Genomic DNA, 16,744 nt, shown 5'->3' on the forward strand with positions numbered 1-16,744 from the left:
TGCATTTTTCTCAAAAAATATAGCGCATTGGTGACAAGTAAGATATGTATATTATAGGGGCAAGGACTACAGCTACTGCACTGGAAATTTTATTTCAGCACAGACAACAGTTGTGGAGTTACAGTCAAAAATGAGGGAAAACCAGTATTTGATCAATAAATCAATAACGACTTGCCTTGAGTTGCTGAATTTTCAGTGCAGTAGTTGTAGTCCTTGCCCCTATAGTATACATATCTTACTGGTCACCCATACGTTATAATTTTTGAGAAATATGCAAAAATATGCACAAAATTGGCCAGGGGTGTAGTAGCCCCTTAAGGTGTATGAAATGACTGCAGCATGATTTCCTTTGTTATGTTAAACAGATGAACCATCAGATATTGTAGTAGACCACACTCAAGGCGGCAACCCAATAGCAAGGCAAGAAGATACCACTATGGAAGAAATCAGCTTAATCAAAGCTCATAGAGTAGTGATAGCATCAAGGTGTGATTGGTTTAGGAGAGCCTTACTTAGTGGCATGAGAGAATCTATAGATAGGTAAGGATACATTAAAGCTCATAGAGTGGTGATAGCATCAAGGTGTGATTGGTTTAGGAGAGCCTTACTTAGTGGCATGAGAGAATCTATAGATAGGTAAGGATACATTAAAGCTCATAGAGTGGTGATAGCATCAAGGTGTGATTGGTTTAGGAGAGCCTTACTTAGTGACATGAGGGAATCTATAGATAGGTAAGGATACATTAAAGCTCATAGAGTGGTGATAGCATCAAGGTGTGATTGGTTTAGGAGAGCCTTACTTAGTGGCATGAGAGAATCTATAGATAGGTAAGGATACATTAAAGCTCATAGAGTGGTGATAGCATCAAGGTGTGATTGGTTTAGGAGAGCCTTACTTAGTGGCATGAGAGAATCTATAGATAGGTAAGGATACATTAAAGCTCATAGAGTGGTGATAGCATCAAGGTGTGATTGGTTTAGGAGAGCCTTACTTAGTGGCATGAGGGAATCTATAGATAGGTAAGGATACATTAAAGCTCATAGAGTGGTGATAGCATCAAGGTGTGATTGGTTTACGAGAGCCTTACTTAGTGGCATGAGAGAATCTATAGATAGGTAAGGATACATTAAAGCTCATAGAGTGGTGATAGCATCAAGGTGTGATTGGTTTAGGAGAGCCTTACTTAGTGGCATGAGGGAATCTATAGATAGGTAAGGATACATCAAAGCTCATAGAGTGGTGATAGCATCAAGGTGTGATTGGTTTAGGAACCTTACTTAGTGGCATGAGAGAATCTATAGATAGGTAAGGATACATTAAAGCTCATAGAGTGGTGATAGCATCAAGGTGTGATTGGTTTAGGAGAGCCTTACTTAGTGGCATGAGAGAATCTATAGATAGGTAAGGATACATTAAAGCTCATAGAGTGGTGATAGCATCAAGGTGTGATTGGTTTACGAGAGCCTTACTTAGTGGCATGAGAGAATCTATAGATAGGTAAGGATACATTAAAGCTCATAGAGTGGTGATAGCATCAAGGTGTGATTGGTTTACGAGAGCCTTACTTAGTGGCATGAGAGAATCTATAGATAGGTAAGGATACATTAAAGCTCATAGAGTGGTGATAGCATCAAGGTGTGATTGGTTTAGGAGAGCCTTACTTAGTGGCATGAGGGAATCTATAGATAGGTAAGGATACATCAAAGCTCATAGAGTGGTGATAGCATCAAGGTGTGATTGGTTTAGGAGAGCCTTACTTAGTGGCATGAGGGAATCTATAGATAGGTAAGGATACATCAAAGCTCATAGAGTGGTGATAGCATCAAGGTGTGATTGGTTTAGGAGAGCCTTACTTAGTGGCATGAGAGAATCTATAGATAGGTAAGGATACATCAAAGCTCATAGAGTGGTGATAGCATCAAGGTGTGATTGGTTTAGGAGAGCCTTACTTAGTGGCATGAGAGAATCTATAGATAGGTAAGGATACATCAAAGCTCATAGAGTGGTGATAGCATCAAGGTGTGATTGGTTTAGGAGAGCCTTACTTAGTGGCATGAGGGAATCTATAGATAGGTAAGGATACATTAAAGCTCATAGAGTGGTGATAGCATCAAGGTGTGATTGGTTTAGGAGAGCCTTACTTAGTGGCATGAGAGAATCTATAGATAGGTAATGATACATTAAAGCTCATAGAGTGGTGATAGCATCAAGGTGTGATTGGTTTAGGAGAGCCTTACTTAGTGGCATGAGAGAATCTATAGATAGGTAAGGATACATTAAAGCTCATAGAGTGGTGATAGCATCAAGGTGTGATTGGTTTAGGAGAGCCTTACTTAGTGGCATGAGGGAATCTATAGATAGGTAAGGATACAATAAAGCTCATAGATTGGTGATAGCATCAAGGTGTGATTGGTTTAGGAGAGCCTTACTTAGTGGCATGAGAGAATCTATAGATAGGTAAGGATACATTAAAGCTCATAGAGTGGTGATAGCATCAAGGTGTGATTGGTTTAGGAGAGCCTTACTTAGTGGCATGAGGGAATCTATAGATAGGTAAGGATACATTAAAGCTCATAGAGTGGTGATAGCATCAAGGTGTGATTGGTTTAGGAGAGCCTTACTTAGTGGCATGAGAGAATCTATAGATAGGTAAGGGTTAAAGGTCAAATGCCCATTCTACTATGACGAGGGTCGGCAATCTATTTGAATCATATTGCCAGTATAAAGTATCCGTTGCATTGTGCATGTGTGTGGGTGCCAGATGGGCATGCTTTGTAGGGCCCAGGGACAGGTGAGGATCCAGTCATCGCCAGTGGCAAACATTTCTGTGGGGAATTGTAAAATTGCTGACACAATTACAAAATGATTAGGCCTCCTGGAGTGTGTAGAAAATTGCCAATTTTTTGCTTTTTTGACACATTAGCAAGCTGCATATTTTCGGGCTAAAAGAATTTTATCATGGCAATTATTGGTTGATTTTCTTCCTGATCAGACCCATCTTGGAGCTCGCCCCTTTGGCCTGATATATTAATGGCCATTTCCCCCAGAATCACATGGATACTGACACTGTAAGCCTTTTGGTATGACCCAAGAGACCGATTACAGTTTTCTCCCATTTTATACCAAGATGAATGAACAAAATAAGTATAGCATACTAAGTTCTTATTTGTTTATATTAAAAGTTTGTATTAAAAGTTTGCCAAGAAAGGTGCTTGTACTACTATTATATACCATTTTCTTTTCAGGAAAATTGAAGTCCACGATGCAGACCCAAATCTTTTCAGACAATTCTTGGGCTACTTGTATTCGGGTGGCTTAGAAACCAGTGCAATGTCCGTAGAACAGTTAGCTGATATGATGTCACTCAGTGACAGATATGAGGTAAGTCCACAAAACAGACCTAAATCTTTTCAGACAATTCTTGGGCTACTTGTATTCGGGTGGCCTAGAGACCAGTGCAATGTCCGTAGAACAGTTAGCTGATATGATGTCACTCAGTGACAGATATGAGGTAAGTGCTCAAAGAAATTGGACTTAAAAGATTCCGAATTCCAAGTAGCCCTGTCTGTAATCGACTTTTTCGGTAAATCCTATAAGCCTTTGCGAGTAGACCTGAGATGTCGTCATTTGATGTCACACCGATGTGCACATCGTTTAGTGAACATCGCTACTACGCATTTCAAAGCCATGAAGTGCGCAGTAACGATGTGTGCATCGGTGTGACATCAAATGACGACATCTCAGGTCTACTTGCAAAGGCTTATGGGATTTACCGGAAAAGTCAATGCAGTGTGGTACATCTGCCATATTGAATTGTGACTTGTGGCGATGAAAATAGTGAACCTCCTGCATTTATTGACAAAGGCCCCAAATGGAATGATAATTTGCATCTGTAGGTTTGAGTATTACAAAGGTTTGCGCATGTAGTGCTTAGTATGTGCTCTCAGTACAATGCCTTACAAATGCAAGCAGAATACAAACAAACATGCACTTTACAGTTTGACGGGCATATGGCGAAACGCTCCAGACATATGACGATATACTCTATTGTGCTTACAAGAGCAACAAGCAAATATGACCGAGTTCTGACTCTTTGTCATGTATGAAAGCAGTGTATTGAGACAATTTCTTGGTTATCTACTTGGTTCAGACCAATGACAATATATATTGGTAAATGCCTATCTACATTCTGATTGCGAAAGGAAGCCTACCAAGCTATTTAGAAAACCATAGGAGCTGCTTTGAAACTAGTTCTTGTCACTTAAGCTTACTCCTTCACAGTGAGTCTTATTACCTTCCCAGCATTAAAGAACCCATTTATACACCTGGGTGGAGAGGAGTAATAGAGATAAAGTACCTTACTCAAGGGCACAACACGATGGCGTCCCCAGGGCTCGAACCCGCAACCTTCCGATTATGAGTCAGAGCCCGTTCCGCTCATTCACCATGCTCCCCTATCATTGCAGTAACCAAAGAGTATAATATCACTCTTTGAAATTACCCAACTTGCATGATTTAGACGGAATAGACCCGGGAGGAGGGGATTGGTGAATTATTCCTAACACTTTCACACCGAATTATAGGTTAGGTTATATTGTGTTTATTTATTGTTGTGTACAGGTGGATAATTTGAAGCAAGTGTGTGAAGCTGCCTTGAAGATGAGGTTAGATGAGGACTCTGTTTTGTTTCTTCTTAGTTTGGCTGATCAGTTCCATGCTACCATACTCAGGGTAAGCTAAGATACACTAATGTAAACAATGCTTTGTATGTAGTAGCTCTAACTGAAAAACTGACAGTAACATAACAAAGAAGAAAGAAATACAAAGTGTTTGGATGTAACCTGGGTAGGGAGAGGTTATCAGTACCAATAACCATACGGGAACATTCCGCAAATATTGGTTTCATGTTCATTCCTCTGGTATAACAATAAATAACTTTGTTATGTCAATTTTGGTATAAAATGGACAATTGTTAAACAAAAATACCCCTTTTCAAAGAAAAATTTAGTTTAGTATTTGATCTGTAACAAATCTGAATGATATATTGTTGGTGCTAATCTAGTCACCTGTCTGATGATCGCCATACAATATGCATGCGCAAGAAACTTTTTAGATTTTAGAGTTTTGAAACTCTCAAAATCTGAACAGAATTTTCAAATCCTCCACATAAATTTAGGTAAAGAAAATAATCCAATGCATGAAATGTTGTAATAGCTAGATTAAAAAACAATAGATAAAGACCAGAGGATGTATAAAGACATTCCCATAACCCAATGGGGTTTCAGACCTTGGTATGTCTGGCTTTTGTGCACATGTGGCACAGCTGACCATACCTTGCATTGGGATTGTGTGCAAATATCTGGTGTTTTCATCCTTTTATTTAACATTCAAAACATTGAGACTTATGAATAAAATTAATGTAGTGGGACATTAAGAATGTTTTCTATAAGAAAATCCAATTTAATTTGATAAGTCTCAACTATTAGCTTGTTGGCTGCATTTTAAAATTATCATTTTGTGTGTGTGGTAATGGGGACTTTGCCTTTAAGATTAGGTTATATTGATCAAATTTCCCAATCATAGTGCATTGTAGGAATGCCTTTAAGCCTCCTCTGGATAAAGACCAATCACTTGCATTTTGCTCACGTCTAGGTGTTCTTTCATATGTGACCCAATTTAGTCCACTCAGGCTAATGTTGGCAAATCCGAAACTGAGATAAAGGTTATTGTTATAGTTAGTCATAGTTAGACTATGAACACGTAAAAATGTAGTAGCTTTGCAACTAAATCAGTAATAAACATGGTGTTTTGAACTGATAGAAAAGGATTTTTTTACTTCATATAAACCTGATAATAACTCAATTTTGAAATATATATGACTTTAGCCTGACTGGACTGGATCGGGTCACATGGGGCTTATAATAATATTTACCGTCATTCTCATTTTAGGAAGCTGCATTAAATTTCATAATGGAGCATCCAGCAGTAGCACAGTCTGACGTTTACGAGGAATTACCAGAACATTTAAAATCAGAAGTATCCAATCTGGTTACATGGAATAAGTGAGTAGAAATAACATCAAAAAAGCTGTAGGTTTTACACAGATGTATAATACTTTTTATCACTTTTTACTGTGACATTGAAATGACACACATGTTTGGTTTTGAAGCAAAAGTTAAGTAACATGATTTATTTTGTAAAGATAAACAATGTTTCAAATAGGGCTTTCATTTGGTCAGATATAGGGCCATGCCATGTGTTACATTAATGAATCAAGTTTCAGCGTCACATTGCACCAGGGAAAAAGAAATAAGCAGTTTTTGATACCCAGATGAGAGTTATTGACATTTGCCAGTTTTCCGACGTGAATGGTCGGACAATGAAAGAGGCTTATACAAATGATGTTTTTGCTATGTCATCATATTCAAGAGTGATTAAATAATTATAAATAATACATTCACTGTTGTGCAAGCCTACTGGCATAGTACATGTCGTGCAAGTTAAAGTGCGGAGCGTGCAAGTTTAGCAGCGCAGTATTGAAGGCGATGCATAATAAAATGTGATGTGATCAAGCAAAATGAGTCGGGATGTAGCCAATACTAGTAATCAACTTCATTTGTATTTTTTGTATTTCTAAGCAAAACTAAAATGGCCATATCTCTGGCAACGTAAGTCTAATTATGATGGGGTTTCAACAAAATAAAGCTGTGAGAATAGCTCGTGTAATGAAATTGAAAATTAAATTTTGATTGACATCAGACTCATTTAGGTTGATCGCATCACAAATATGTAACACCATGATGAAACTGCACAAAACGTTAGGAAGATCTTTATAAATCTTTATACGTGTGATTAAAATTCATAGTCAATATGTAGATGTCACCTCCAATCATCATAGTCATCCTCGGCAGCATCTCGTGCTGTTGCCTGATGTTCAACCGTCATTGCTTTCATTTTCTCTACCAGTTCTTGATGCTTTGTGAGATACTCTGACTTAGACTTGTTTTCATATTGTTCCTTTGCATCAGTATTGATTGCTCTCAAGTCTTCATCCTGTTTCCTCATGCTTGCTAGTGTTTCCTCAGTATCATGGAGTTTTGATTTGTATGCTCGATGTAGTTGGAACTTCCTTTCACACGCATTAGTTTTTACAGTGAGCATCTGCTTTCGTATTTTTTCCTGAAGTAATAATACATCCTTTTGTACTTTCTCTTTGATTTGAAGAATTTGGTCCTCTGCGGTTTTTTTAAGTTTTGCAATCTCAGTCTCTTCCATTTTTTTCTTTTTTTCAATCTGTGCCTCTATTTGTTCATCAATATCTTTTTTCTTATCTATTAATTTCTGTTGAATAGTTTGCTTCTGATTTTCCATTTCTCTGATATTTTCAGCTAATTTCTTAAGGACAGACTCTGTCTTTTTCAAAATTTGAGTCATCTCTTTCCTTTTCTCTTCGTATACCTCTTCTAAGTCTCTAATGCAATGTTCATTGCTTCTGTGGCTATAAACAACACAAGTACCACACGCAGTAGTATTGCATAATTCACAGTAAAAACGTATTATGTCGGAGTGTTGTGAGCAAGATTTTGTTTCCTGTTGCTTGTTTGGTAGCTCTCCATGTGAAATGGCCATGCTGCGTACTTTGTGGTTGGTTTTGAGATCCTCTACATTTGTCCAAATGTATGTTTCAGTGCGACATTCAGGACATGGAATTACAAATTCTCCATCTGTGGTATTCTTGATGAGTTTTTTTAAACATGGAGCACAGTATACATGGTTGCAGTGCAGTTCTTTAGGTACATGTGGATCAGCAAACAGTTCAAAGCATACAGGACATGATAAATCCTTCTCCAGTATCGAGATATCAGATGCCGTAGCCATGTTTTCATGTAGCTTAAATACCTCATAAGATTACATATCCCTAGCTAAATTGAATCCCAATGGGTGTATTAATGAAGGTGTGTGTGCATGCTTGTGTTGTAAATACATGATAAGTGTACTTGGTCCTTTGCTGTGTTGTTTCCTTTTTTAACTTATAAAATAATTGATATTTTCAAATTTGTTTTATGCTGCCAAAGTCAGCTGTGAAGCACATCATTTATTATGTGAAAATAAATAAGCCACAGAAACTAAACTGATTGTTATCTCATCAAATGCATGTTGAAGTCCAAAAGATAAGATAATTGAATTGCATGAGCACAGCCCTCGAATTAACCCACGGCACCGACGGCATATTGCCGTGGGTGCCCACCCCATTGCTACCATAATGCCCTCAAAATATGTCCTTTACCGTGACGGCAGTCACTTGCCGTGCCCCTAAATGAAGTTGCCGTGGGTGCCCTAGCCGGCCAGCCCTATCCCTTGATTATAAAATCATTAACAAGTACTGGTTAAATCCCGCAAAATTGTGGAAAATCAAATCGAAAATCTTGAACACAATCGCTATTTTGAGCATCGTAACCCAGCTATCAATCACAGTATACACAATAGTTTGTTGTGAATTAATATTCATTACCCGTACGTAAGCTTACATATTCAGCCAATCACATCGGCTTTTATACATTATCTGGTTGCTAGAAATCTGACATTCTGATTTCATTTTCTCGATTGGTCAGAGAAATACCTCCAACGTACTATCGACCAATCAGAAACGCTGTTAGTAACTAAGACTCCTCGACCTTGTGTTGTGAACAAAATCTGAGCGCTGGGCAAATCAATTGTTCTCTCGATTATCAAACATTGACTTCCCATTGCAAACCGATGGCGATACTCTTCCGGTCTCGTCTTATCTTGTACATGTGAGCCCATCTCTAGATATGTTTTGCACGAAATAGTTTTTATCCCGGCGAATTTTATCAATATTATTACGAAAGTTACAGCTGTTTCATCGCTGTTTGAGTCAAGTTTTTAAGCAATCAGGTTAGTTTTAGTGTAAAGTTGAGAGTCGAATTTTACTTTGGTGTCGAATTCAGCTGACGCTAATGCATCTATTCGCTTTTGAAAAAATTGCCTTGGTGCCCTTCTCAAATTTTCAACAGTTGCCTTGATGCCCTTTTTGAAATATTACAAATTGCCGTGCTGCCTTGCCTTTTCAGTGAAAATCCACGGCAATTATCAACTTGCCCTAAAAAAGTTGCCGTGCCCTTTCAGATCCTTAATTCGAGGGCTGCATGAGCATACTCCTCATTTGGCATGATTTTGATAGTGAATTCATTTCAATACATATTTTTGATGTTTATATTTGCGGTTATACTAGAATTTGATAAATGCATTGCTCTGTTTAATTCAAATATTAGATTAGAATAACATGAGCATATAAGTATTAAAAAAAGTGTTTTCATAAACTCATTTAATTATGTTACTCCCTCAATATCTACCAAACTCATTTTGCACAAAATTTTTCTATTTTCATGTGTCTGTCAAAAAGTGTAAATTGATCCCAATAGTATAAGCTTCCTGTTGAGGCACACCGTGTACTGCAAAAATATAGCAAAAATATTCTTTCAGTCACATGGCCATCATATTGCGCATTCAATCATTTCCAAAGAAGTATAGTGAAATGGAGACAAAAATAAAAAATTAATATTATTAAATAAAGCACTCTTAAACCAATAAGACAATGTAGGTAACATGTATCAGTATTCACTGCAGTGAGTGGTTTTCCAAAACTCACTCAGTCCACTTTGTCCCATTATGAGAAGATCACCTTTTGAACTGAGCGAGTTTTGCAATACCGGTGCAACGCAATACCTGGGTGTGAGGACTGAGTGAGTTTGTCAAAATAAAGTAGGTTCACTTGGCTGGCATCATGACTCGATTTTGATATAAAAGTGGACGGAGGAGTTTTGGCAAACCACTCTTCAATAATAAGAAGTCGCATCAACAATGATACCCAAGAAAACTATCAGTTGCCTTCCTCCAATTACAACGATTTATGTCAACTATTTTGCATAATGGACTACATTTGTACCATCAGCTGGCATTGGGTAAGATAAAAAAATGTTTTCATCATTAGAACAAATAGAGAAAAAAAAAAAGAATGTTGAAGTGTATGAAGTGATGATAAACTTGTTTTCTTTCTGTGTCTTTCAGAGATGAGGAGCCAATGATTGATGGTTACACCCAATTCAAGGGCATGCAATATGACACAGATTCTGACGATTCCTCTGATTATGGTCTGGAAGTCAAAGATTTAGCCAAAGGATTGGCTGATGCCAGGAAAGAATCTAAGGTACGTATACCACTTCACTCAGGGACTTATACTGCAGGTCTTGTTGGGTTTAATAGTTCTATATACTATTGCGTGCACATAGAGGCAGACAACACACATATATGTATATGCCACATAATCAAAACCAGAGAACCTACGACTCCCTATACTGCCACTTGCAATAGAGTGGTCAGTTATGGGGAAAAATTGGGGTATTCGGATTCTTGCTGATGATATGCGACAATGATCAAAAATAATTCTGCCTGATAATCACACTATAGCGCATTGCGTCGCTCCTTAGACACAGTCAGTGTGTCGCGCCATGAAGCTTGTCCAGTATCGGGCACAAGCACCGTTTAGTTTCAGTTTCAAGCAAAACATGAATACCTCCCAAGTTTTCCCCATGCATGTACGAGTATCAAGATGGCAGTTGAGTCCTGGTTCTCTGGTTTTAATTCTGTAGTATATACAAACGTGCCTGATTGTGAGTGATCAAAATCAGTTGTATTGCATCTTGTGTCTAATTATTCCAGCCTTATTATTGCTAGCCTATATTGGGTAGGTAATGTAATAGTGAGCTTGAATTTCCACAAGACCAATCTTTTTCACATCTAACCTATATATTCATACATGATTATGCCGTAGAAAATACAAGTTAATATAATTTGACTTTGTATCCTAAAAGAGGGGTTTATTGGTATTTCTCATTCTAAAAAGTTTCATTCGTAAAATTTGATGACAAACCTAATTTTCTGATGTAGTCATGGGTGTGAAAATCTGAAAAGTTTTTTTGTATAAATAGTGAATTGTCATGCTGAATGCAATGAGTAAATGATATGATTATTATTTACCTCTGCTAGGTAGAGTATTCTGATTCTGATGAAGAGATTGATTGGGAGTGAAATGCAGCCAGGTAATATCCAATCAAGGCTATTAACCATTCATATAAAGCTAAGTTGCTCTTTTCATGCTCGAAAACCATCCAAATATTACATATACATGGAAACAATTGATCAAGTGGTTTAAACATCTTTGTGAAGTTTGCTTATCTGAGCTACCTGGATTGGTTCACTCAAAACATGTGATTTTGACCAGTTTTGATTTGAAGCTTAAAACAAGCTTTGATTTGGGCTTGTTATCCCTATGCATGATTTTGTAATTTTTATGCCAGAAAATATCTTACCAAAATTGGACTGCATTGAGCTACCATGACAATTTTACTATACTATTCAGCAAGGTCCATTCGCACTCTGCCACTTTTGCACTGTTTACAGCGAGTGGGTTTTGATTGGCTAATTGAATCAATGTCATCACATCGGCACCTCAATCATCGAATAAGTTGCACAACATTGTGTGACCCAGGCATTCTTTTTATGCGATAATCATGAAGAGCAGTCGGGATCGTATAGTGCAAAAGGACCTTGTTGAATAGTATATAGTTCAATTGAGCAAATGATGACCTATGATTATGGATTATCACTAATCACATGGTCATATTTTGCTTGATTAGTTGTACTCACAGAATTAGAGAAGGAGAACCGGGACTCCCTATACCGCCACGTACAATCGAGGCATCAGCTATGGGGAGAAGATTGGGTGTATTCGGGTCGGTGCCGACGGTGCACGGAGACGATCGAAAACAATTCTGCGTCTCATCTGAAGCGTCTCTCAAATGCGCCCTTCATCTATGTCGCGCTTGCATGACAACGAATGCCTCGAGTGGATTCAGTATCAAGATGGCGGTCGAGTCCTGATTCTGTGTCTTTAATTCTGTGGTTGTAGTTAACAAACAAATATGTGTCACATATGTCTTGAGTAGAAACATGTAGAGGTAGACAGAGCTAGGCTTGCTAATATGCATATATGTGTTTCTATCATGCTATGCTTACATATGCAATCACCTACAGCTAAAGTCCCCATGCTATGTCTAATAAATTAATGCAAGCGTTGCATGTACGGGATACGGTTTTGCGTGTATTTTGAGTTTACACAAAAGACTTACAATTGTGTGGTTATGCAAGATGCATAGCAGTTTGGTGTCTCTTGCACTTCATGGAATGATTGGCCCTTATTAACAGGTGACACTGGGACTTTGCCTGTTGGTGAATGGTCTGTATTTGTCTGTAGCATAGACAGCCTTTTGTGTACTTACACAGTTGTTGTTTAATTATAGGTTAATGAACGCGTATTAATTATAGGTTAATGAACGCGTATTACTTATTGGGAGAGAAATTAGACAAAATAATCCACGCGCGCTGATGTTGATGCGTCCAATGCACGAGCCCGAAGGGGAGTGCATTAGACGCATCAACATCAGCGCAAGTGCATTATTTTGTCTAATTTTTCGAGCAATAATAATCAAGTTTATTAATCTATTTCATACACGTAGATGAAAAAACACATGATTTTTACTTTTTTATATAACAAATTGTCACTAAAATGTTGGAAAACAGAACCAAATATAAATGCATCAACCCGCCCGAAAAATGAATCAATCCTACGCGACGCGAACGAGCGCTAAACACTGTGCGTAGTACGCGGAGTGCACAATATACACAATCAATGCATGTTTCGTACTTTTCTAACAGCTTTTCTGATTGGCTGCTTTGATATAGGAGTGTATGAATACACATTATTGCACAAGCAAACAGACACACCCCCACACACACCCCGACAAACAGACAGACAGAAATAGCTTCTGACATGCTATGCTGACACAGCTTATTGATACCCTGTATAGGACTCAGGGGACGGATATTACTTTAATATATTTAAACTAGTGTTTATTAATATTTCTTAATGCCCTTTCTCAACCTTCACCCTGCATATTCCCCAGTCAAAGGCTCTAACAAAATATTTTTGCAACAGTAATACAAATATGTGATATGATCAGGTAAAATCAGGCAGAAGTTAGAAATATTGATTTTAAGATATAAACAAACAAGGGAAAAAATTTCTTTTGTTGCCTATTGTTTTGGAAACACTTCAACTGTTCATATCTTTGGAATGAAATGTTCAATTTCAATGGGGTTTTCTGCAAAATGTACTTTTGCAAATGCTTTATACAATCATGTAGAAAACTGAAAATTGAATATGCCCAACTTCAGACTGATTTTGCTTGATATTACCACATATATATTTGTAATAAGTGAATGCACTCTCCTGTAAATAACATAAATCCCTTAAGATATTGGATCTTTTATTTATCAACCATGTCTTCAGCTTCGTTTCCAATCTTGATTCCATATTCATCACTTCATCTCAGTGTAAGTCTGCTAGATGCAAGTTCACTCAACAGGTGGATGTTCATGCATGCACCCTGCCCCACACGCTTTACAGTATGTGCACATAAACACACCCCTTTTATCACTGCCTTTCTGAGGACACACATTTCAAGTGACTTTGATGTCCTTAGAAAGGAAATGTGTTACTAACTAAAGTCCTCTGAATGATGGTGTGTATACAATAAATATATACTCTTTGATCTTTGTCATACTAATGGTTAGTTCTGAGGACTTGTTAAGTACATCTGAGGACACTAAAAGATCCTCAGATGGTGGGAATATATCCTTGGAAAACTGGTGTGTTTTAATCTTAAGTTCACCAACATATAATAAAACAATACTTGTAAGCTTGTGAAAGTAAAGGGCTATTTGATGTGATATCAACACGCTCTGTGGATGATTTCGCTAAATTAAAGGTGTCCACAGAGGGATTGTGTTTTTCAAATGGAATTGGCTAGGGTTAGTTATGTTAAAACCCAATACTCCCTCTGTATATGACTATATCTTCCATTTCAAATGGAAGTTACCCAATTGTCTATTCTGTTTGAAGCACATACTTCATCTGTGCAAGATTTTATCTAAATCTTGCACATGCGCAGTGTGAATATTGCAGGACATTTCTGTTAGTATGTAGCATCTATGTATAGATTATAAATACCCACCCATTTTCAGTATTCAACTGCTTCCCACTACTACAACAGTGGATTGACTTGGAAATTACCAAGATGTAAAGATAAACAGAAAAGAGACCTTTGGTGGACTGGGAGCTAAAACTTTAAAACAAGTGGGGATCAAACTAGCATGTGCCAGATTCTGGTCTTAAGAGTTATCTAAATTTTACAAACGGAACATTGGCACACCGCTGATAAATAACTTTGCATTGTAGATCGTGTCATTTAAAGTGGATCTAATTGAATTTTGATGTGACAGTCCTTGAACACTCTGTGTATCAAGTTATGTATTCAGATTGGGCTATTGTAGTTGAAATACCTACACCCCAAGACATGACCTTTATAATCAGGCTATTCTAGTTGAAATTCATACACCCCAAGACATGACCCCAATCTCCCACGCAGGGACATAATATCAACTTTATCTCTTTGTTTTTTGACATACACAGAGAGCGGTGAAAGAATCAGAAAGTGACTCGGATTCTTCCGGCGAGGAAGTCCCTAATCCACTTGTAGAGGACCATGAGCAACTCCACACGTGCATCAATCAACTCAAAGAAATATTGGGAGATGAAGTACCTAGAGAAGAACTAGAAAGACTATCACGGGCAGCAGATTTTGATGTAAATAGGGCACTCAATTTCTTCTTTGCTTCATGATAATGTGTACATATCTATTGTGTTGCCTTCTTGTATACTGTAAGTAAGGGTCAAAATAATTGTGCATAAACTTTTTTTTAACTGCAAATGATATCGTCAATTGATCTCAGAACTGTAACCAAATTATAATCGTTTATTATGATTAAACACTGGATCGTCATTAACATCCTCTGGAAACACTGCTTCTACTCTAAAAACGCAACATGTCAGCATCAACTCTTGTTGTTTATAGCGTGTCCAGTATAAAGTGGAGCTTGATTTACATCAAAATGCAAGATCTTATGCAAATGGGACAACGGTCATTGCTAACTATGGTTGAACATACTTAAGTTGTTTATGGAACATGACTATGGATAGGGTATAGACGAATCCAACAAGCCAAGTGATGGTCAGAATTCAGTCGGCCATTACTGGGTCCCGTCTGCACCAAACTGGTGTTGTTACTGCCTAATTGGGTGGATTAAATCCGCTTAAAAATCGATGTTGAATTGTATTGTGTTGTAAACTTTCATCATTCTTTTGTCTACGTGTAACACGGGTGATGGAATGCAGTTTAATATCCCTGCGAAGGCCACATCATTTCACATTTTAGGTGGAATAAACCTAAGGGGGGACCCAGCTATGGCTGCCATTGAGGTGTAGGAATGCATGAAAATGGATTTGTCTATATGAGATAATAAACGGTTAATGGATGTGTTCATGCTCCAACTTTACTGAGCAGAATCAAGATGGTTCGTCTCAAAATCTTTAGGATATGAGTACTGTGTGTATCTTTATTATTGCATTTGTGGTGTTTTGTAAAGCATAATGATAGTGTACACATACTATATAATTTCATTGGATTGCTCATTGATATTTGCTGATGATGAGTTTTTATTCAGTTTTATGAAGAATCAACTCATTTTGAGATGGTTACCTTATTTCGGAATACCTTGGGGTAAACTTTATTTCCCTTATGTCCCAGGACCTAAGAGGACTGAATTGGTATTGGGGCAGTTTGTTTTTAAGTGCATAATTAAAACCAGAGAACCTGAACTTGACCGCCATCTTGATACACTCATGGGGCAAAAATTGGCGGTACCCAATGCACCCGAAACTAATCTGTGTTTGCGCGTGATACTAGAAATATAACATACTTCATGGCGCAATACACCGACTGTGGCTAAGGAGTGACGCAATGTGTTATAGTGTGATTATCACACAGAATTGTTTTCATTGTGTTGATTTCCGTGTACCATCAGCAAGGACCCGAATCCCCCCAATTTTTGCCCAATAACTGACCGCCCTATTGCATGTGGCGGTATTGGGTCCTGGTTCTCTGGTTTTGATTTGAGTATAAGTGTTTTCTACTGATAACAATGTTTGAAGTAAGGCCCCCCCCAAAAAAAAAGTTGTTTGTTTGTCCTCCACCGCTTGCTCCTCAGATTAAGGCCTGACCAATATTTTTTTTTTTCTATTTTATTTATATAAAAATAAGTAAAATTCAATTTTTTTTTCAGATTTGGAGTATCTCTGAACCTAGCTAGAGCTAAATACTAAGATCTTTCATGGTTAAAAAAAAAAAAAAAAAAAAGCCCCCCAAAAACATTTTGTGTCTTCAATATGCAAAGTTATAACTTTTTCATGTCATAGTCTATTATTTTAGTGACTTCAAAATACATTGGATTTGAAATCATTAAAAGACTATGACATGAACACAAATTATAACTTTAACTGCATATTAAAGAAACGTTGGTTTTTTTAAGTCACCATGAATGATTGTAGCATTTAGCTCTATCTAGGTCCAGGAATACGCTAAATAAACAAAAAACAAAAATCTGCCCGCCCGCACGTCCTCTTTCAAAGCTGTGGAGGACAAACAAACTATTATTTTTTTTGGCCTAATGACCAAAGCATAGTTGATCACACAAATAATCCCTTCA

General features: G+C 37.5%; 1 protein-coding gene across 1 annotated transcript in view; it reads left to right on the plus strand.

Annotated features, from left to right (window-relative positions):
* The window catches only part of LOC140151215 (uncharacterized), a 39,605-nt gene extending 24,453 nt beyond the window's left edge, over positions 1–15,152 (plus strand). Inside the window, exons 16-21 of the mRNA XM_072173474.1 lie at positions 366–540; positions 3,247–3,382; positions 4,622–4,732; positions 5,951–6,063; positions 10,091–10,229; positions 14,613–15,152. Coding sequence (XP_072029575.1) covers positions 366–540; positions 3,247–3,382; positions 4,622–4,732; positions 5,951–6,063; positions 10,091–10,229; positions 14,613–14,822 — 884 coding nt within the window. The 3' untranslated portion in view covers positions 14,823–15,152. The remainder of the gene's footprint in view (positions 1–365; positions 541–3,246; positions 3,383–4,621; positions 4,733–5,950; positions 6,064–10,090; positions 10,230–14,612) is intronic.
* The last annotated feature ends 1,592 nt before the right edge of the window (positions 15,153–16,744 follow it).

The sequence above is a fragment of the Amphiura filiformis genome, chromosome 4 (assembly GCF_039555335.1).
Source record: "Amphiura filiformis chromosome 4, Afil_fr2py, whole genome shotgun sequence".
NCBI lineage: Eukaryota > Metazoa > Echinodermata > Ophiuroidea > Amphilepidida > Amphiuridae > Amphiura > Amphiura filiformis.